The 20,889-nt window shown below is 39.0% G+C and overlaps 1 protein-coding gene across 1 annotated transcript in view; it reads left to right on the forward strand.

Moving 5' to 3' along the window:
• Positions 1-20,889, forward strand: part of LOC134680425 (obscurin) — a 127,733-nt gene that overhangs the window by 83,348 nt on the left and 23,496 nt on the right. The window contains exons 25-46 of the mRNA XM_063539554.1: positions 169-344; positions 791-959; positions 1,407-1,525; positions 2,275-3,213; positions 3,403-3,504; positions 3,877-4,683; positions 5,707-5,808; positions 6,233-6,412; positions 6,806-7,039; positions 7,946-8,135; positions 8,375-8,468; positions 8,841-8,928; positions 9,759-9,985; positions 10,806-10,981; positions 11,504-11,682; positions 14,902-15,027; positions 15,612-15,769; positions 16,950-17,071; positions 17,284-17,462; positions 17,887-18,083; positions 18,365-18,523; positions 20,170-20,414. Of these exons, the coding sequence (XP_063395624.1) occupies positions 169-344; positions 791-959; positions 1,407-1,525; positions 2,275-3,213; positions 3,403-3,504; positions 3,877-4,683; positions 5,707-5,808; positions 6,233-6,412; positions 6,806-7,039; positions 7,946-8,135; positions 8,375-8,468; positions 8,841-8,928; positions 9,759-9,985; positions 10,806-10,981; positions 11,504-11,682; positions 14,902-15,027; positions 15,612-15,769; positions 16,950-17,071; positions 17,284-17,462; positions 17,887-18,083; positions 18,365-18,523; positions 20,170-20,414 (4,968 nt within the window). The remainder of the gene's footprint in view (positions 1-168; positions 345-790; positions 960-1,406; positions 1,526-2,274; positions 3,214-3,402; positions 3,505-3,876; positions 4,684-5,706; positions 5,809-6,232; positions 6,413-6,805; positions 7,040-7,945; positions 8,136-8,374; positions 8,469-8,840; positions 8,929-9,758; positions 9,986-10,805; positions 10,982-11,503; positions 11,683-14,901; positions 15,028-15,611; positions 15,770-16,949; positions 17,072-17,283; positions 17,463-17,886; positions 18,084-18,364; positions 18,524-20,169; positions 20,415-20,889) is intronic.

The following is a 20,889-nucleotide window of genomic DNA, read 5'->3' on the forward strand; positions in this document are numbered from 1 at the left end:
GAGATTTGTTGCGAAGCGGACCCCAGGCTCCCATGAGCCGTAGACATAAGGACAGATCACGGCAATTTCTATCGTATAGAAAAACATTTCAATTTATAAATCCTGTATGGTAAGGATTATCAAACACCTTTTCACTTGTCCAATTCTGATCACCCAATTATTCTCCAGGTACCGAGGTGACGTAGAAATCTCCGAGAAGAAATCCATATACAGCCGCGTGGACAATGGCAGCACGCACAAGCTGATTCTGAAGGAGGTGACTTCAGAGCTCTCGGGACAGTACACTTGCAGGGTTTCCAATGATCTGGGCGAGGATTCCTGCCAGGCGACGTTTACCGTGAAGAGTGAGTTTTTTTGTGTTATTCTGAAGAGTAAACGACTAGAATTTACCTTGTTGTAATCAGGCTTACAAAATGGTCAACTGATTGTAGTGGACAATCCTTCCAATATACTATTTGCAGTGCTAAGAGTTGCTAGGTAAATATTTTGATCTTTGAGCTAATTTCTTGACTTTTGCGGTGATTAGATAAAATAGAAGTAACAGTTTAAAATTGTAAAAAAATGTTAAAGATAAAATACGAATCCACACAGGTATTTGAGCATGAAACCCACTCGAATAAAATATTATTCTTACCTACCCTCGGCACTTCTTCTACTACAGAATATTTATGAAAAAGAGTCAATATTTAAAAGTATCTGGAACAGATAAGTTAATTAAGACAAATCAAACTAGAAAAGAATATCTTTATGAAAGTTTTTCAAATCGTTATTCATAAATGCCGTCTTTCAGGGAAGCCCCGTATCACCAAGAGCCTCGTGGACATGACGGTGGACAAAGGCCAGACCCTAAAGCTCGAGGTCGAGGTAGAGGGCTGCCCTGAGCCGACGGTCAAGTGGTACAAGGACGGCAAGGAGATCACCACTGACGCGAGGATCAGGATCGAGAGGGATACCCAGAGGTAAGACAACTTCCAATTTGCATCACCAAAATTGAACCTGGGTTAGACTATGAAGCTAAAAGTCGAGGTGGAGGGCTGCCCTGAGCTTAAGTTAAAGTGCTCCAAAGATGTGAGTTGAGATCAAGATGGATACCCAGAGGTAAGGCAACTTTCAGGGAAACCCAGATGCTAAAATACCGTGGACATAGAGGCTAAATCGAATCGAAGACTACTGAACCATGACTAACAGACCACGTTTACATTGAGATCTTGTAATATCCTAAAATTTGCATAGATCTACTTTTGACAAGACCCATTGATGTACTTTTGTTTGAAACATGATCATTATTTTCAACAAATATCGAACATTTTTCTGTTCTTAAAGTAATAAGGACTTAAAAACTAACAAGTGCTTTTGCCTTTCGTCAAGCAATGGTTTTTTATGGAAAAAAATCATATTCTTTACAGATTGGAAAACTACAATCTGACAGTGACTCTTGTGAAAGAAGAAGATGGCGGCGAGTATGAAGTGAGGGCAGAGAACGAGATGGGCGACGTATCGTCCAAGAGCACAGTCACTATACACAGTGAGTATATTTGAATAGCAACTCTATTGACAAGAGTTAGGGTTTAAAATCCAAATGAAGTTATTATTAAATGAATTTGAAGTCAAATTTTTGGTTGGATGAGATAGGGACCCTTTTTGGACTGTAGATGTAATTGGAAAAGCAACTGCAAATGGTTGTCTATAGTAAAAATATTTCAAAATTGAGCCTTTAAACTTTGAAAATACTATTAAGAAGCCTCAATAGGATTTGATGATATAATTTATTAAAAAAGTATCAAAACAAAATTAAAGTAAGGTGGTTCAGAATGGTATAATGCCCACATATCAAGACTGAGGTCCATTCACACGCACACATAGACACCACAACACTGGTAATGTATCAACATTGGCTCACAGGACAAATCTTACGTAGGTACAGTAGTTTGAGTATTAACATAGATTGAATTGCAGTTTAGTCGAAGTTGCATTACTGCACGAGTTAGTTTGTGGTGTAGTACCATATGTAATTGGTAGAGAGTTAAAGCATCCACGTGACTGGATTTGCTCTTGCACCTATATGAACATTATAGACTTCAAATTGAGCGATATCGTCAAGCATTATGTATTTTAGTTAAGTGTGAAGAAATTATTTTCTCTAAGATTAATTTGGTTTGATAATATCGTTCAGTCTTGCGTTTTACCCATCACCAACCATAGACATTTGTGACGTCCTTGTCCCAATTGTATGTTACCCTATTTTATCATAACCATTTTATTCATGTCCAATAGCAAAATTAATACATACGAGGCTATCAAAGGAAATTATCGAAAATGAATTAGAAGAAGAAACGAAACAAGCTCTCTTGGAAGAAGATGTGGCTGAAAAACAGGCGGCAGTAAAAGATAAAACAAAAGCAGAAACGGCTGAGGAGAAATCATTCTGGGATGAAGATGATGGTGCTAAAGCTAAAAAACCAGGAGCTAAAGAAGTCGATGATTCAAAACCAGAGAAAGCTAAGAAATCGGTAACGGAACCTGAAGTTGCTGAGGAGAAATCTTTCTGGGATGAGGATGATGGTGCTAAAGCTAAAAAACCAGGTGCTAAGGAAGTCGATGATTCAAAACCAGAGAAAGCTAAGAAATCTGCAACAGAACCCGAAGTTGCCGAGGAAAAATCATTCTGGGACGAGGACGATGGTGCTAAAGCTAAAAAACCAGGTGCTAAGGAAGTCGATGATTCAAAACCAGAGAAAGCTAAGAAATCAGCAACAGAACCCGAAGTTGCCGAGGAGAAATCATTCTGGGATGAGGATGATGGTGCTAAAGCTAAAAAACCAGGTGCCAAAGAAGTCGATGATTCAAAACCAGAGAAAGCTAAGAAATCAGCAACAGAACCCGAAATTGCAGAGGAGAAATCCTTCTGGGATGAGGATGATGGTGCTAAAGCTAAAAAATCTAAAGCTAAAGATCTCGATGATTCGAAACCAGAGAAAGCTAAGAAATCGGTTACAGAACCTGAAGTTGCCGAGGAAAAATCATTCTGGGATGAAAACCACAATGAAAAAGAAAAACAGCCGATCATTGAAGAGGTGGAAGAGAGCGAAGTTGGTAAGAAAGAAGTCACCAAGCCTGAAATCATAGAAGAAATCCCCGTGGAAGAAGAATTTGTGACTCCCAAAAAAGCTAGAAAGGAATCCGCTCAAGAACCTTTGAGTGCAGAAATTGAAGGTACATTCAAGACTATAGCTTATTTCTCCAAACAGCTTCAATCACCTTTTGCATTACATATCCAGTGAAAATACCTTAATTCATGCATGTAATTTTTATTTTATAGAAACTGGGTACTTTTTGTTGGATATGACAATGTTGCATGCGTTTAATCTGTGTTCTAACAACACAAGTGTGGTTCTTCTCTAGGCCGCGTGTTCGAAACAGTAACAACCTTCAAGAGCGGCGATGATGGCAGTATAATTATGTCTAAAGTCAGTAGCACCAGGTCTCACGGCGCGATCATTACAGGTCAGTATGGGGCTTCCTACCTTCTCTTCCTATTTCTAACTTCATAGTTCATTTTTTAATTCGATTCGTTAGCTTTTACAGTTGTTCATAAAACACCAAAAACAAACATTTGTTTAACGAGATTGAAATTTATATATTAAAAAAATATAATTGAATGAAACATCGTCAAAATATAAATTACCTATGCTTAATTGGCTTGTGAAGAAATACAGAAATTTCAATCTCTTAAAGGAATCACAATAATTACAAAATAATTATGTAGTTTGACAAGTATTCAACACATTTTATCTAAGTACATATTGCATTTCACTGCATGGCTTTAGAAAAAGTATTATTAGAGCATACCACACATAATAATATCTTAACTGTTAGGTCCAGCTGAAACTCGAACGTTACACAAAATGACATCCAGTGCAGTATATTACGATGATGACGACTTTAGCAGAAGGATTATACCCCCTAACAAACCACATAAAACATCTTTAGAAGTAGAAGAGATTGCTAGTCACAGTTACTTTTTAACTGAACTTGGTCAGTTCACAATTCCGGATCATGTACGTAGAGGCGTTTATGGTATCATTGAAGAACCAGCAACAGATTCAGAATGTGAGAATAGCTCCGTTAGAGGCAGACATGAATCATATCGGACCATGTCTGTTAGATCGGTCTCAGAAGATGATACTAGTTGGCAAAATGAACCACTGTCCAGAGAAATTTCAATCGAAGACCTTTCTAAATCCATATTCGATATCGATGAAACTAGAAAAGTTTTCAGCAAAGATTCATACGTACGCCAATCATCGTTCCAAGAAGATTATTTCACTGATGATGGGGAAGAATCCTTTGTCGTCAAGGAAACTTCACAAAAAGTCTACGAAAATGATATAACAGAAAGACTAATTAAGATTTCGAGGGAGTTGGATGATGAATGTAGAAACATTGAAAATAAAATTGAAGACGTCAAAAGTAGGATAATGGAGGAACTAGTTCTTGCGCCCTTGAAGAACTTAGATAACTTAACGAAAAACGTAACAGAAACTAGTTTTGAAAGGAAGAAAAAGCATGTTCCAAATCTTCACGCCGTAGAAGAGGAAGACGACGAACTAGAAGCACTTTTGAGACGTAGTCAACGGCAAAGAAGTATACTAGACGATATACTTAATCAGGAAGATGAAAAAGGTAAAAAATGAGGATATTAGACAAAATATTATCAAATGCTACGCTATGTTAGGGAGTTTAACAAATATTTATCAAAGCTTATAAAACACCAGCTACAGTAGACATTGCTTTATTTGAAGATCTGTCATTCTCATAATCCTATTACAAGTGTTAGGGGAGGGGGAGGACCCCGCCATTTTTTGTAGATCCTACAGTTCAATAAATCAGTGGTTGTCGTGAAAATGGCAGATCAAAGTCACGTTTCGTCCAACATGATTAGTGTATTGTACTAATGCATTGTCGTATGTCTGTTTTAGCACGCATGCGTAATAACATTCCCTTCTGGCATACTAATAATTGGAGTTCGCTGCGCCGGCGGTATTAGACTCCGGAAACTCCAGGGTTCCATGCTATGGAACTCTGATCATCATTCAGGTAAACATTTATTTCCTGTAGCATGGTGTTCGCTTTTGAATTTAACGCTTGTAAGTTAAGCCAGGATTCCTTCTCTCAAGGTACGTAACTCACTACACTCTGTACAATCTACACCATTTACACGTTTGGTAAGTTTTACATTTATTTAATAACTGCTGTATATAAGCGATACATGTGGGTTACTGTAAATAATGTTTTATTTTCTCTTTTTGGGAGCTTTTCTAGCTTTGGGTCTCGCGGCGATGTTTATCTTATTAAACTACAGCATAGGCTATTGTACAAATTATTTCACTGTTTATTTTCAGGTTTCTTTTTGTATTACATTATTATTACCCCTATTTCACTTTCTTTCGTTTTCTGATTATCTCTTAAATACTTTTGTTCCCCCTCATGAATTTCATTTGTGATATTTAAATTTGATCCTTTAATTATTGTTTTTTCTAAGTAAATTAAATATTCTCAAACCTCCTGCGACTAAATTATATCCTTACCTGATTTGCAAATCAATCTAGATTGATTCGTCCTTTACAATGAATAAAATTTTCGAACAAATTCCCTCCACTCCAAACTTTCACTACATCAACTAATGCTTATTATTCTGTCTTCCAGCGCCCCCCATAGTCAAAGATAGCAACTTCAAAGACCAGAGCGTGTACGAGTCTCTCCCTCTAAGCTATTCAGTCACGGCCACTGGAGTACCCAAACCTACTGGTAAGATTTTATATCACTCTATTTTGTCAATACTGTATCATGTGTTGTACGAGTCAACACACGTGTAGAACTCTTTAGTTATGAGATGAAATCTTGTAGATAAACAGTCAAGATTTTTGTCGGGTGAAATCTAGTTTGGATGTAATTTCTTACCTAAAATTTTGCGACGTTAAATTTTTACAATAATGTGTGTGCATATTGATGGTATTGCTGCATACAAAATATACGTGCAGAAAATATACGTGCAGAGGGAGTTAGAAGTTTTTACGAGGGATTGAACAAGTTACCTATTTTTTAAATGCTTTTTATTTAAAATTGACGCTTTAAATTAAATTAAGCAGATCATTTCAATTAATTCAAGTTTCTTTGTTGATCATGATTAAACATGGATTTACTCAGAATACTCAAAACTTTTGTCACGCAGTGCGTTGGCTCCACGACGGCAAAGAAGTGAAGCCCTGCAAGCGAGTCCACATCTCCAACGAAGGGGACGTCTACAAACTCGAGATCGACAGTCTACTCATGTCTGACGGTGGCAAATGGCAGTGTGAGATTAGCAACGACGTTGGCAAGAAGGTGCTGAAGGCTGAATTATCTGTTGCTTGTAAGTACGAAATGAAATATAGTCTTTGTAAAATTGTTCATAAAAAACTTTTATGCGATAATATTGATTGGAGACTCGGGATTTTTTGTTACAGTAAAACTTAATTTATACTATTGTGGATTTTATTTTAAAAATCGTATAATTTTATGACACATGGTAGGTATTCAACAATAAAAAAAGATATCAATCATCCTTTACTACTCGGCCATAAGAATCCTATTACGCGTGAATATATTGACGATACCAATAAAACAAATATAGTTCGTATCTTTTACGATGACGCGCAGATTCGTCAAATCTAACCTTTTATATGGCAATACAAGTCAAGGCACGCGTCTTCGTGAATGACACGATCTATAGTTATCTAAATCCCTAATATGTTACTTTCAACAGCTGTCAGCGAATTCCGCAAGCCGATCTTCACGACGCCCCTCGAAGCCCAGCGTGTGATGCAACGCGAACCGGTCACCATGAAGGCTGTCTGCACAGCCGATCCACAACCTCATGTGTCCTGGCTGCTGAACGGCGTGGAACTTACCCCTGATGCTACAATAAAAACCACCGCTGATGCAAAGGAAACCGAGCATGGACTGAAGGAGTGCACGTTCACTCTTTCTATACCCACTGGTTAGTATTACAATACAATATTCTTTATTGCATACTTCACACAGTTTACGATTACAGCGGTATCCAGATCCAAATGAAATTGGCGTCAATCACCAATTTTAGATTTATGGTGATATATTAGAGCCATAAATTGAAAAAATGCCCCAGAACGAAAATACTGGCGTCACAAATGATATTTTTGCGTCCGCATCTCATTTTATCAATAATATTGGTCATTATCGGCGGTTGAATTCGGTCCTGATTAGATCGGGTAATTTAATCAGATTGGTGAAAAATTCACTAGTCTGGATACTCCTTAAGTCCAAACAATCTTTGGGTAGCGGAGACAAGACCATTAAAATATGGTGTAGGTGGTGCAGAGAAAATCTTCTTCTCCCTGCCCTTATCCCACGTTACGTGGGGTCGGCACAACATGGTTTTATTTTCCATTCTCCTCTGTCTTTCGTCACCACAGCACTCACTCCTTTCTTTCTTATATCCTCTTTCATACAATCCATCCATCGTTTTTTGGGTCTACCATCCGCTCTCCGTCCATCAACATTCATTCCTAACATTCAGGTGCAGGGAAAATAATTATATAAAAAGTATTGTGTAACCAAGTCTTGTTTAAAATAGTTTTTGTTGAGACATTGGATTTTAACCAGACTTTTCTGACTCTCTCGTTGCCTAGTGCTTTATCTGGTGCTTCTAACTAGAAAGACCCTTCCAGCCTGGCAGAATAATGGTTGGTTGCACCAAACCGTCTGTCACCATTTAAACATTCGCTAAATTTTATTGAATGGAATGTTTCATAGTTCCTTGCTTTGTATTTTTGATTAGCTTTAATTCTCTTAAATGTTTGATTTGGGTGGAACCATTATCTTTCCCTTGACGTCATATAATTATCGATTTAATTATCCTCCCCAGGTCGCCACTCCGACACCGGCGTCTACACCATCCAAGCTAAAAACCAGTACGGCGTTGGCGAGAGCTCAGCGCGGCTGGACATCTTGCTGCGCCCTGAGATCGAGGGTCTCAAGGACATCACCACTACGCCCTTCGAGCAGATCACATTCGTCGCTTGCATCCATGCCAACCCTATTGCTGAGGTTAAATGGTGAGGAATTATGACCTATGACTATTTTAGGTATATACGTTTCCTTCACAAATTAGTAAATATCGTGGCTATTGGGATAGGCAGAATGCAGATCTTAGTAGAAACTATCAAGATAAACATGAAAAAATAAAAATAAACACTGTTGCATTTGAATATTTTTGTCAGCCAAAGTAAAACTTTTTTAATCTTAAGACTTAGATATACAACGTTCTCTAAAGTTGTTTGTTCATTACCTACAGGAGCAAAGATGGTGTCGTAATCCTGCCATCCGTTAAGAACATCGATATCGTTGAAGATCGTTTCACCGAGAACTTCCAGCTTACAATCAAGAAGGTATGCAAATTCTTCTACATACTCTTTTTTAATTGTGACATCTTATTCGGGGATCCTTGGATACCTACACCTCGGCCAATCAGGATCTGACCCATTATTACTTACGCAATTACGCGGACCACCAAAATCCATGTATTATATAACTCAGAATCAGTGGTAGAAATACGATGGTAAAGGATTATTCACTATATCTTTATCTATTCTATTGTCTCCATCGATACATCATTTTTTATATCCGTTAGTTTAGTCCCACTAGTCCCATCTTGGCCAAAAACCTTAACTATTTATTATTTTGGGATATCTTGTGCCGAGTTTTTACCTATAGCTTATAAATGGTTTTAATTAATATTAAAAGCGTAATTATTTATTTAGGTTGGAGTGGCCGATGCCGGTAAATATACGTTGACTGCTACCAACGAGTTCGGAGAGACAGCCGCACACGCTACCCTTACTGTGCACAGTAAGTATATTAATAACAAATTAGCCCAACTGATTGATATTCGTAGAACAACATGTATCCCATGTGGTCAAATGGGATATTCTTTATAAAGAATATACACTATCCAAATTGACCAATAGATGGTAAACACTCATTAGAAAGCAGTAAGAAGAATCCTTATGCCCTACATTAAAGTTGGCACTTTCTTCGCTATATGTATGCAGATTACCAACCATCAGTGGTGATGAAACGACAAGCGAGTAATAATTAGTAGTTGATACATAGCGGCGACAGAGTTTTTAACATTAAGGACCAAAATTTTACTCTTAGAAAAAATGCTTAGGTTGCCTACTGGAAGTGTGAACAGTCTGCTCTCTTTTTTACAGTATATATTTTCTTTTCCTTCTTTGTCGTTACAGTTTTTTATCTACGTAGTCTGTACCTACCTGAGAAAATAATCAATCGCTAGTCGCTTTATCGCCGGCTGAACATTTTCCACAAATCCTATCAAATGTTCTTTTCTTTTCTGGTTTTTACTTGTGTATTAATTTTCTATGTTTTCCTTGCTATATGAATAATAATAATGTTTATGTTTTTTTTAAATCAATGTAAATAATTTATTTGTGTTTCGTTGTGGCGTACGTGTCGCCATCAATTTTAGATTAAGTCAGGTCCCCAAAGAAAACCAGCGCCACGGTCTGCCGCGGCATCATGCTGAGTGGGGATCCTATGTTAGCGTCCTAATCCCTTTTATGTCTGCATACGTTTCTTTTTTTTTTCATGTACTATGTTGTGACGTTAAAATAAATGTATTTCTTCTTCTTCTAAATAATTAATTTATCTCTATCCAGCCGGAGAGCCCATCTTCACCAAGCCCCTCCAAAAACAAACGGTCAAAGACCACGAAACCGTGACCCTCAAGGTCCGCTGCGACGGCGTGCCTAAACCCGAAGTCCACTGGTTCAAGGACGGCCAGGAGATCAAGAATGATGAGAGGCATACGATCACCACGGAGGTTGGGGGACAAGTGGATAGCGAGTTGGAGATTAAGGACTTTGATTCTAGTGATTCTGGAAAGGTAAGAATAATAAAAGAAGTCATATCTAAAGAATGCATCGGATTAAGTCACATCACTTGGACAACTCTGGTATCAAGCTATTCGCATAATTCGATTGAACTGGCCGCGTAGCCAAGATGCCAATCGCTTACGCTCCGTAGCGATCGAAACGCAACTGTCACTGTCGCACTAATAAGGAAGTGTAATAGAGAGACATAAAGCTTTTCGTTGTCGAAGCGATAGCGATTGTAACCTTGGCTAGGTCGGCAGGTCTTGAATACCTACAAAAAAGTACCTTCAGATGCTCATCAATAGAGGATAACACCATTTTACGAATCAGTATACGATACGATAATGAGTAGCTCTACCCTACCGTATTATACGAAGCCACCGTATATAATAGTAGTAGGTACAGAAGACTCACTCTCTAACAAAACGCGTCTGTTACGATCAGGACAGATATGGCCGCTAGGTGGCGACAGCGCCACGCGCGGCTTACGGCGAACCCCAAAATTGGGGTCGAACGGATGTACTTTTTATTTAGCTACCTGTAGCAAAGCGACGAAATCGCGGAGTGAGCCACGCCTGACGAAGCTTATAAAGAGTAGGTATATTACAAGTTTTATGAAATGTGTTTCACGTGTTACGGGATGAATTCACCAGAAGGGTGGAATCAAGGGTAGATTGTAAATCCCACGTTAGAAAATTATGAGAGCATAAATCATAGCTGTCTTTTAGTTTAGAACATACCTTATTGCAATTAAATACGGTATTTCGATGATCACTCAAGTATGTTATGTTAGTACTAGTGAAATAATGATATCCATTTTCCTTTATCCAGTACAAAGTCCGCGCCGTAAGCTTAGCGGGTGAAGCGTTCTGCGAAGCTCCTATCTCCCTCGCACAGTCCGCGCCAGGGTTCGCACATAGACTGGAAAGGCAGAAGGATGTGGACGAAGGCGAGCCTCTAGAACTCAAAGCCAAACTGGATGGCAGCCCTATTCCTACGGCCAAATGGTGAGTGGTAAATGTTTAGAAATCTGAGGGTCTACCGCGAACCACGTTCGACGTGTTGCTTCTCTGTCGCACTTGTAAATTCGTACGTAAGTGTGACAGGGAGGTAACACATCGAACGTGGTTCGCGGTAGACCCTCTGTTATGTCGCACGTGTCAGAGTTTGCTCATAAGTTCGAAAGGCAGAACGCCGTTGACGAAAGCGAGCCTTTAGGACTCAAGTCCAAGCTGAGTGTCAGCCATATTTCCACTGCTTGCTCATCCACCCACTGCCATCTCGCACAGTCGTATCAGAACTCAAAAAGCAGAAGGAAGTCGACGAAGACGATCCTCTGGAACCCAAGTCTAAGTTGTATGTTCAAATTTGATTGTTCTCATATACATAAACAAATAAAATTTAAACTTGTGTCATAGATTCGCTGGCCATGGTCTGATTTAAGACAATTTTGACAACAACCATTTCAGGAATTTCGTAAATTTTGTCAACTTGTGTTTATTAACACATTTTGCAATTTGCTCTTACAGGTTCAAAGATGGCATTGAGCTGTCTCCCTCCGACTCCCGCATTAAGCAAGTCGCCTTACCCGACGGTACGGTCAAACTGACCATCGACCAGGTGACCCCAGCGGACTGCGGAGCCTACAAACTAGTGATCTCCAACCCTAATGGTGACGACTCTTCACTGTGTGCTGTCGCTGTTAATCGTAAGTTAAATCCTAAAGATTACAATAAACCAGAAACCTAAATGTATGAACAGAGCGAAGTGGTAAAGCAATCAAGTAGTTATTTATAGATTGTTTTTTAGCATTAGAAGAAGAGGTAAACAATATTGATGTGACTTTTAATTGAAAAACACGTTTTAAAAATAGGTATAATATAAGCCTTTTATTCAGACAAATTACAGTTTAACCCCCTTATTCATAAACGTTTACTAAAGTTAACAAGCTGATAATAATCGTTTGTCCCTTTCCAACGTATTGGTATGATGGAAAGGGACAAACGATTATTATCGGCTTGTCAACTTTAGTAAACGTTTATGAATAAGGGGGTAAGAGTTTACATATTATTGTACATAAGTTATCAAAATATATAATTTAACTTATTACTATTTCAGACAACATCGGTTTGGTCTGTATGCCGTGCCGTTTGGCAAAGGCCTCTTCCATCCCTTTCCATTTTTCCCTGTCTCTCGCTAGTCTAGTCCACTGTCTCCCTGCGAATTTTACAATTTCGTCTTCCCATCTCATTTTTGGTGGTGCTTGTTTTCTTTTTCTATCTTTCAGGAACCACCATATAATTCTCTTGCTCCATTTCTCTTTGCCTCTGATCATATGTCCTGTCCACCTCCATTTGAGTGATTTAACTTTAATGGTTACATCCTCTACACGTGTTTTAGATCTAATCAACTTATTTCTAATTCTATCTCTCAATTTAACTCCAATAATACTTCTTTCCATGGACCTTTGACATACTTGTAGTTTGTTTAGGTTGCTCTTAGTTAAAGTCCAAGTTTGGCTGCCATAGGTTAAGACTGGTAAAATGCATGTATTAAATAGCTTCCTCTTCGTGGCTATATTAATTTCCTTATTCTTCATTACTTCTCTCAGTGACCAGTACCGTTTCCATGCGTTTGTTGTTCTTCTAGCAATCTCTTTCTCCATCTGGTTATCCATGGATATTGTTTGTCCCAAATATATATATTCATCGACATACTCAATGGTTTCTTCATTTACCACTATAGGTGTCTTTTTGGAGTTGGTCATTGTTTTTGTTTTTTCTGCATTCATTCGAAGCCCCATAGCCTCGCTCTCGCAAGCTAGTTCCTTTAGCATATTTTGCAGGTCTTCAGCTGTTTTTGCTATCAGCACTAGATCATCTGCAAATCGTAAATGTGTAAGGGTAGTACCATTAATTTTAAGTCCGTATTTGGGATTCCCATCCCATTTAAGATTACGAAATATTCCCTCAAGCACTGCAGAGAATATTTTTGGAGAAAGAGGATCCCCTTGTCGTACTCCTTTGTTTATTTTGATCTCTTCTCCCTTACTTTCTAGCTGTATTCTAGCAGTGCTTGCTTCATATATATTTCTTATTATCCTGATGTACTTCGGCAATACACCTTGCTCCTTCAGGGCTTCCCAAATTTTGTTATGTATGAGCGAGTCGAAGGCTTTGCTGTAGTCAACATAAGCTATGTAAAGTGGGACTTGGTACTCTTTGCATTTTTCAGTTAGTTGCCGTACTGTGAATATGTGGTCCAGCACTGAGAAATCGCGTCTGAACCCGGCCTGTTCCTCTGGTTGATTTTCATCAAGTATGTGTGTTAGTCTGTATAATATCGTTTTCGCAAATATTTTATAGACATTTGACATCAGACTGATAGGTCTATAGTTGTTTATGTTATACGGGTCGCCTTTTTTGAACAACAATATAATGTTTGAAGTAGTCCATTGGGTAGGTATTATTTCTTTAGAGATAATTTCGTTGAAGAGAGATGTTAGTACTGGAACCGTAACGCCTTTAGTAGCGATAATGAGCTCATTAGTTATACCATCTGGTCCAGGAGATTTCTCCTTTTTTTGGGAGGTGATAGCCCGGTCGACTTCGGCTTCTAGTATGGTTGGTATTTCCTCCTCCTCGCCTTGTTCCAAATTTATTGTATTCTGTTGCTCTCTGGTTTCGTAAAGGTCCCTGTAAAACATTGTCGCTACTTCTAGTATATTTTGTCTCCTTGTTTCACAACCATCCATGCGATTGTTTACTTTACTGATCCAACTTTTTATGTTGTCCAATTCTTTCCATGCCTTTTTAATACCTCCAGTTTTGCTCACGTGCTCCCCTATGACACGTTCTCTGTATTTTTTCCTATCTTTTCGTAAATTTACTTTTATTAGTTTACTTAGTGCCGCTATGTGCTTCCTGGTTTGTCTACTCTTTCTAGTTTCCTTTATAAGATTTGCTCTTTTTTCAATTAATTTTCTTGTGTAGTCAGTTATTTCCTTTTCCAATTTGTTATTTGTTCTTGTAAGCTTTTGTGTTGTTTGTTTTATTTTCCTTTCCCAAAGGTTGTATTTCTCTTGGACGCTTAGATTCTTTGTTTCCATGTTGAAGTTGCTCAAGGTATCCTTGCTAATTTTATCAATTTCTTCGAAAGCGTTGCCACATATCTTTAGCAGTTTAGGGTTAGGATTTGGTCTTGGTTTCTTTTGAGGTTTCACTTTCAACTTAGCTCGCACCATCCTATGATTTGAATGGAAATTGATGTTGTTCACAACGCCTGTATCTTGAAAGTTTTTGGGCTGGTTGGTTAGGATGAAGTCGATTTCATTTTTAACGCGTCCTCCTGGAGAAATCCAGGTCCATTTTCGCGATTCTCTTTTCTTGAATTGACTGTTTTAAAAATAGGTAAGTCACGGCAAATATGTAACAATTATGAATCAATACGATCATTTATATTCTTCTGCTTTCATAAAGTAATAGTTACTGATGTGTAAAAAGCGTTTTTGAATTAAAAGACATGTCAAGATCGCTTACCTTCTATCTAATGCTAAAAAAACGAACTATAGAACAGCTATAAAAAAACGACACGAATTGGATTTGAAACAGAGGACTAGACGTCACATGGGGGACGCGCCACTATTGCATTGAACTTACAATGCGATATTTTATAAATGTCAATACACTATTGATAGTAGGTAGTTAGTAAAGTTATAAGCAGCCCACTACCTAACACAAGGGTATTACAGCGAAATAATATGATCTTTGGTTACCATTAAGGTGACAGTCCATTTCCAACGACAACTGCACTACTGTTCATTTTACTTTGGAAATTGACAATGACAGCGACGCGTTCAGTACCGGTAGTGCAGCTGCGGTTAGAAATGGAATTTTACCATTAGACCAATCTTACCATTATGTTGCAGCGACGCCCCGCAAGCCCTCATTCAGCAAGGAGCTGGAAGACGTGAAGGCGGTGGCCGGACAGCCGCTGAAGCTGGAGGCGCGCGTCATGGCCTTCCCTGCACCCGAAGTCAAATGGTTCAAGGATGGTTAGTATTTAGTATGTATTATGCTCTTCAGTGACGTATACATCTGAGGACTGGCCTTGCGGGCACTAAAAATGGTACTAGTTCAGCGGTGTCGGTGTTGGGAATTCCAGCCAATCGTGCAGTCTGATGCGAACTCATCAACCAATCGCGCGAATGATGCGAACTCGTCAACCAATCGCGTTGTAGCGGTGTCACACCGCTGTACTGGCCCCTGTCATGCCTCATTATTATTAGGCCAGTCCTTAGATATCTATGTCAATGATGCTCTTAGTAGAAAGATTATTGCATCAGCATATCGCAAACGAAAGCTTTTTTCAAAATGCTAGGAACTAATTTAGGCCTGATGATATTCCATGGTTTTACTTCGAAAAATACAGCTTCGATCAAAATATTGCCAGCTAGTTGTTTTAGAAAAAAATTAAGAGCAGGTGACGATCTGAAATGGCCAAGTAAAAGTGTTCTTACCCAGTGTATTAAAGAAATAATTATAACCCAGTGAGAGTGAGCCTAGAATGTATGTCCAATAATCTCTCATCTCAATATTAACTTTTTTAGCACACGTGAATTCATTTTCCTGGTTTCAGGTCACCCGATCCGTCCATCTCAAGCGATCAACTTCATCAACCAGCCAGGAGGCATAATCGGATTGGTCGTGGACAGCTGCAAGCCTGAAGATGCTGGAGTATACAGCCTCACTGTCACCAATAAGCTTGGAGACATCAGTTCCAAGGCCAAAGTTGAGGTAAGCATCAGGTGAAACCACTGAAATGGTAGCATCTTTGTTAGCTAAAATTTTGTCCAAACAGCCAGGACTCTAGGTAAAGAACGCTCCATTTATACTTATGATTCTGAGGTTACCGATATCAATGGCCTAACTGCTGATAATAAACGTCGTTGAGGTGAGTGTCTTTAAAAACAACTGGATTGGATTAAAGGTAGTAACTGTTAAGCATCGTAACTGGTTAAAGCCAGCTCTTAACCTTAAACGGTTGCGTCTGCAATAATTTTACAGTTACTAATTCAAGCTAAGCTTGGTGATTCTCCAAGTCGTAGATTTAGTTAATCTGGTCGTCTGTGGCATGCACTGTGGCAGGCAATGGCAAAATAATCGTTTCGTCAGATTAGTGGAATAAAGAAGGTGTATGATAATTGTCTTAAGAATAAATTTGAGGGGTACCAACATTCTTACGCAACTTTTTTCTGGCTGGGAACTTTATCAGTAAACTTCGACCTGCAGGGTAAAATTGGGCAGAATCACGGTATTATCGGTCTGGTTGTAGCTGACAGCTGCGACTTACAAGATGCTGGCATCTACAGCCTAACTGTCACCAACATTTTTGGAGAGATCAGTTCCAAGGCGGTAGTCGAGGTACCATAGGTATCTTTTACTGATGCCTGCAACTTTGTCATATTTAGTGTTGTGTTTCTGGTAGTAAGTATGACCGCCAGAAGTCCTGATGATTGTGAATACGGCGAATTTTGATAAACCTTTAAAAAATCGGCATTGGGCATGGATGCAAGGAAAGGATAGATTCCATTGTATAACGATATTGGAAACGTTATTTGGATTTAAACAAATGGAATTACAACTTTACAAAACGGGTTCTAAAATTTCCTGAGTTTACCTGCATTTGGGCTATCGTTCAAATTATTTATTATTTTTTCTATCTTGAGATTGTGGATGGATTTTGTGATGCACGAACGAAAGCAATAGCAATTAAATATTTTTACTTAGACGTGGTCCTTTTCTTCTAATCATCACATTCTCCAAGTTTAAGGGTTCTTCTTACAGCCGAACTTGTCAAGCTATGTATTTCAGAATCGACCTCCATTTGTAACTAATATTCGCCGTAAAGTGTGCACCTGCCAAAATTGACAAAATATTATCCTCTTATGTTTAATGGACAATTCCTTCTTTTAAGGTTGCACAAAAGGAGAAGAAGCCAGCGTTCATTGCGGAGTTGCAACCGACGAAGGTTATCGAAGGCTTCCCTGTGAGGATGGAAGTTAAAGTCCTAGGACATCCGCCACCAACCATCAAATGGTAAGTGATCACCATAAATACAAATAAAAAACATTCCTTCACCAGGTCTTAAACCTACATACTCAGTCTGATCTGAGCGAGTTCTTTCCCAATTACTTGTCTTTCATGCGTCTTTCTCACTTCGCCTATATAACATGTACCTTAAAGTATATTGAATATTAAACCTTATTTGGCAGTTATTGCTTCTTCAATATACTTGTCTTTTTTCTCAGGACCCACAACGGCAAAGAGATCGTCCCAGACGGTACCCACGTCAAAATCGTGGCGCAGCCGGATGGCACCCACGCCCTGTTGATCGACAAGGCTACCGCTGAAGATGGCGGCGACTATGGTGTCATCGCTGTCAATGATCAGGGCGAATCTGCCAGCAACGCGAAACTTACTGTTGCCAGTAAGTTAGCAGAATATACTCTCGAATATCTCATACCAGCAGACACTTGAAGGCAACTTCTTCTTATGTTTTTCTTACAGATTTCTCTGTCTCTTTATTAGTTTGAAGGATGACAATCGCGCACAATAGCTTTAACCGAATATATCGGATGCTAAATACCTTTTAGGATTCACACTATTAGGTATAAGTTCTTAACAGAGTTGTCGATATCTCTTAATCAATTTGAAGGCATGAATATGCGCAACTTTACAATTCTTGCCGTTTAGTGGTTTAGGTAAAAACGTCTGTTTGTCCTACATCTGTTTTTAGAATACTAACGAAAAATGTGGAGCCGTTTCCTTTGATTAATTTCTACGCTTCTTTTTTAGCATATCTGATTATTGTATTAGTATATCCACGTAATCAATTCCTCATTCCCACGTAGGCCGCCAAGACGACTCGTCCCCACAAGAGCGGCCGCAGTTCATCCACGGTCTGCGCGACGTGACCGCCGAGGAGGGCCAGCCCTTCAGCATCAGCGCGCCCTTCGTTGGCAACCCTATTCCTGAAGTCACGTGGATGAAAGATGGTGTACCTTTGAAGCCTAGTGAAAAGATTCAGCTCACTTGTGATGGAAAACGAGTAAGTGGTCATTATATAGTTGTAATAGTAACTAGTTACTTGGTTTATAGACCTAAAAGAAGGCTTAAACCTACAGCATTAACGTAACCTTCGTATACTTAGGTACATTATACCATTATATTATACCTTGGTGAGAGCTTTGTGTGGGACTTAGGGCCACTTAGACAAGTCTACTCTTGATGAAAGTTAACTAGTCTGAAAACGTGGCGAAACCGTGATCGAAGATACATTGGTACATGTATATCTTTTACTTGTTTATTAATTCTAACTTTTTTCTTCAGGTCGGTCTAGAGATCTCATCCATGGAGCTCCCTGACGCTGGCGTGTACTCAGTGAAGCTCGTCAACCCCCTGGGCGAAGATACCACGCAAGGCAAAATCGATGTTCGCAAAGTCTACCAGCCGCCTAGATTCTCACAGAAGTTCACAGACTTGCAGCAGGTTAGTGTCATAGTGCTAATCTTAATTTGGTTAAAAGGTGATCTGGTAGCGTTTGGGTGGTATTTAAGTAAAAAACCGGAGTCGGACTCGCCCACCGAGGGCTCCGTACTTTTTAGTATTTGTTGTTATAGCGGCAAAAGAAATACATTATCTGTGAAAATTTCAACTGTCTAGCTATCACGGTTCGTGAGATACAGCCTGGTGACAGACGGACGAACAGCGGAGTCTTAGTAATAGGGTCCCGTTTTACCCTTTGGGTACGGAACCCTAAAAATGGGCAACTAAAGGCAATTTAGATTCAATAAAGGTTTTCAATTGAAATTGTCTATGCGGATTTTTTTACGTCAATTATGAAGCCACCAAAATGCTAGAAGATTACTGACGTGTAGTTTGAATTTTATAAGAATTTAAAGCCGAATTGTCTACAAAGCTTTGTACATATCTGAATCATCTGTTTGAACTTAATAACAAATTGTACAGTAATCAAAAAGCTGTGAGTGTATGTTATAAAATAGCTTCAAGTACTAGTGTCATGTGCTATGGTCACGCTATATTTCTCTATATACTTAGATGAACCAAAAAATCAAAGACACTTATCAGTCTTAAAGAAGATTTTCGAAATTGGGATCAAAGGCGTTAAATTTACGCCAAGAATATATATGTAGGCACAAATAACAAATTAATGTATGTTTTCCAGCCACTTAACTTATCGCAGAAGTTCGCCGATATAAAACAGGTCAGGTAGTTTATACAGTTTCTCTTGAGTCCGCAACCCGCACTTAGCTGGCGTGGGGACTCTTTTATTAACGAGAGAACTGTTCATTAGTGTCACTTATGTGTCGTTGAATTTGACGTTAGGTCTTTTATTCTTACGTACGAGAAACTTTTTATTTTAGTTGGAACTCTTACTTATCACGGAAGGAAAAAAAGAGTGATCACTGCTTTCATGACTGATTATGAATATTCGCCAGGCTATTTATGGTTATAGATTGAAGTTTAGTATGTCTGCTCTCTACACTGCTTCTTTCATCTAAATAAAAATACGTTAATAATACATCTCATCGGATAGGTACGCAATACTAAACTACATAACATAGGCACCTATATTATATTTCTAACTTAATGATGCATCGCTATGATTTTATTATTCACTACTAAGATTACTCTAAATATCAACCCCGATTGTTTGGTTATGAATTCTGTCATAATCCTATAAATATCCTATCTGCAATCGGTATCGTCTTGGGTCGTCCCATTCGTTTTTCGTCAAGTTCTTAAATTAGTCCTATTCTGCTTTCGTCACTCATTCTACATTCGTCACAGTCGTCGGTGGCTTTCAATGTAGAATGAGTGACGAAAGCAGAATAGGACTAATTTAAGAACTTGACGAAAAACGAATGGGACGACCTAAGACGATACCCTGCAATCAATATTAGGCTTTGTCGTATAAAAACTTACTATGAATTATTTCTAAATAATATCAGTGAAAAGACTTCCACTGATATTATTTAGTCTGTAGGCTGTTGCTGCAATGACACCGTTAGATTGTGAAATCGTTAGTTTGCAATCTAACATCTTCTTACCAAACTTCGTTGTGGTATTCTGAGGCATAGATTCATTAAAATTAACACAATATCCTTCTACAGCTCCCAACGTTCGACGCGAAATTCCCCGCGCGCGTGACCGGCGTTCCAGCCCCAGAAATCACTTGGTACAAGAACGGATCTCCCATCTACGAGTCCGAGAAATACCACATAAAGCGAGACGGTGATGCCTGCTGTCTCTATGTGAGGAATCTTGAGCTGGCTGATTCCGGGACGTTCAAGTGTGTCGCGAAGAACAGGGAGGGAGAGGCGTCGTGTGAAGCTGCTCTTGAAGTTGTGGATAAGATGTAAGTATACAACATCTTGACTGCTTGATATTTGGTACAAGAATCGTCTGTTCTATGAGTTAGAGATGTACCATATGAAGCGAGACGAGGATGCTCGCTGTCTCTATGTGAGGAATCTTGAGCTGGCTGATTCAGGGACGTTCAAGTGTGTCGCGAAGAACAGGGAGGGAGAGGCGTCGTGTGAAGCTGCTCTTGAAGTTGTGGATAAGATGTAAGTACACAACATCTTGACTGCTTGATATTTGGTACAAGAATCGTCTGTTCTATGAGTTTGAGAAGTACCATATGAAGCGAGACGACGATGCTCGCTGTCTCTATGTGAGGAATCTTGAGCTGGTTGATTCCGGGACGTTCAAGTGTGTCGCGAAGAACAGGGAGGGAGAGGCGTCGTGTGAAGCTGCTCTTGAAGTTGTGGATAAGATGTAAGTATACTTTTACTTTGATTGCTTGATATTTGGTACAAGAACAGTCCTAT

This window comes from Cydia fagiglandana, chromosome 3 (assembly GCF_963556715.1).
Source record: "Cydia fagiglandana chromosome 3, ilCydFagi1.1, whole genome shotgun sequence".
Taxonomy (NCBI): Eukaryota; Metazoa; Arthropoda; class Insecta; order Lepidoptera; family Tortricidae; genus Cydia; species Cydia fagiglandana.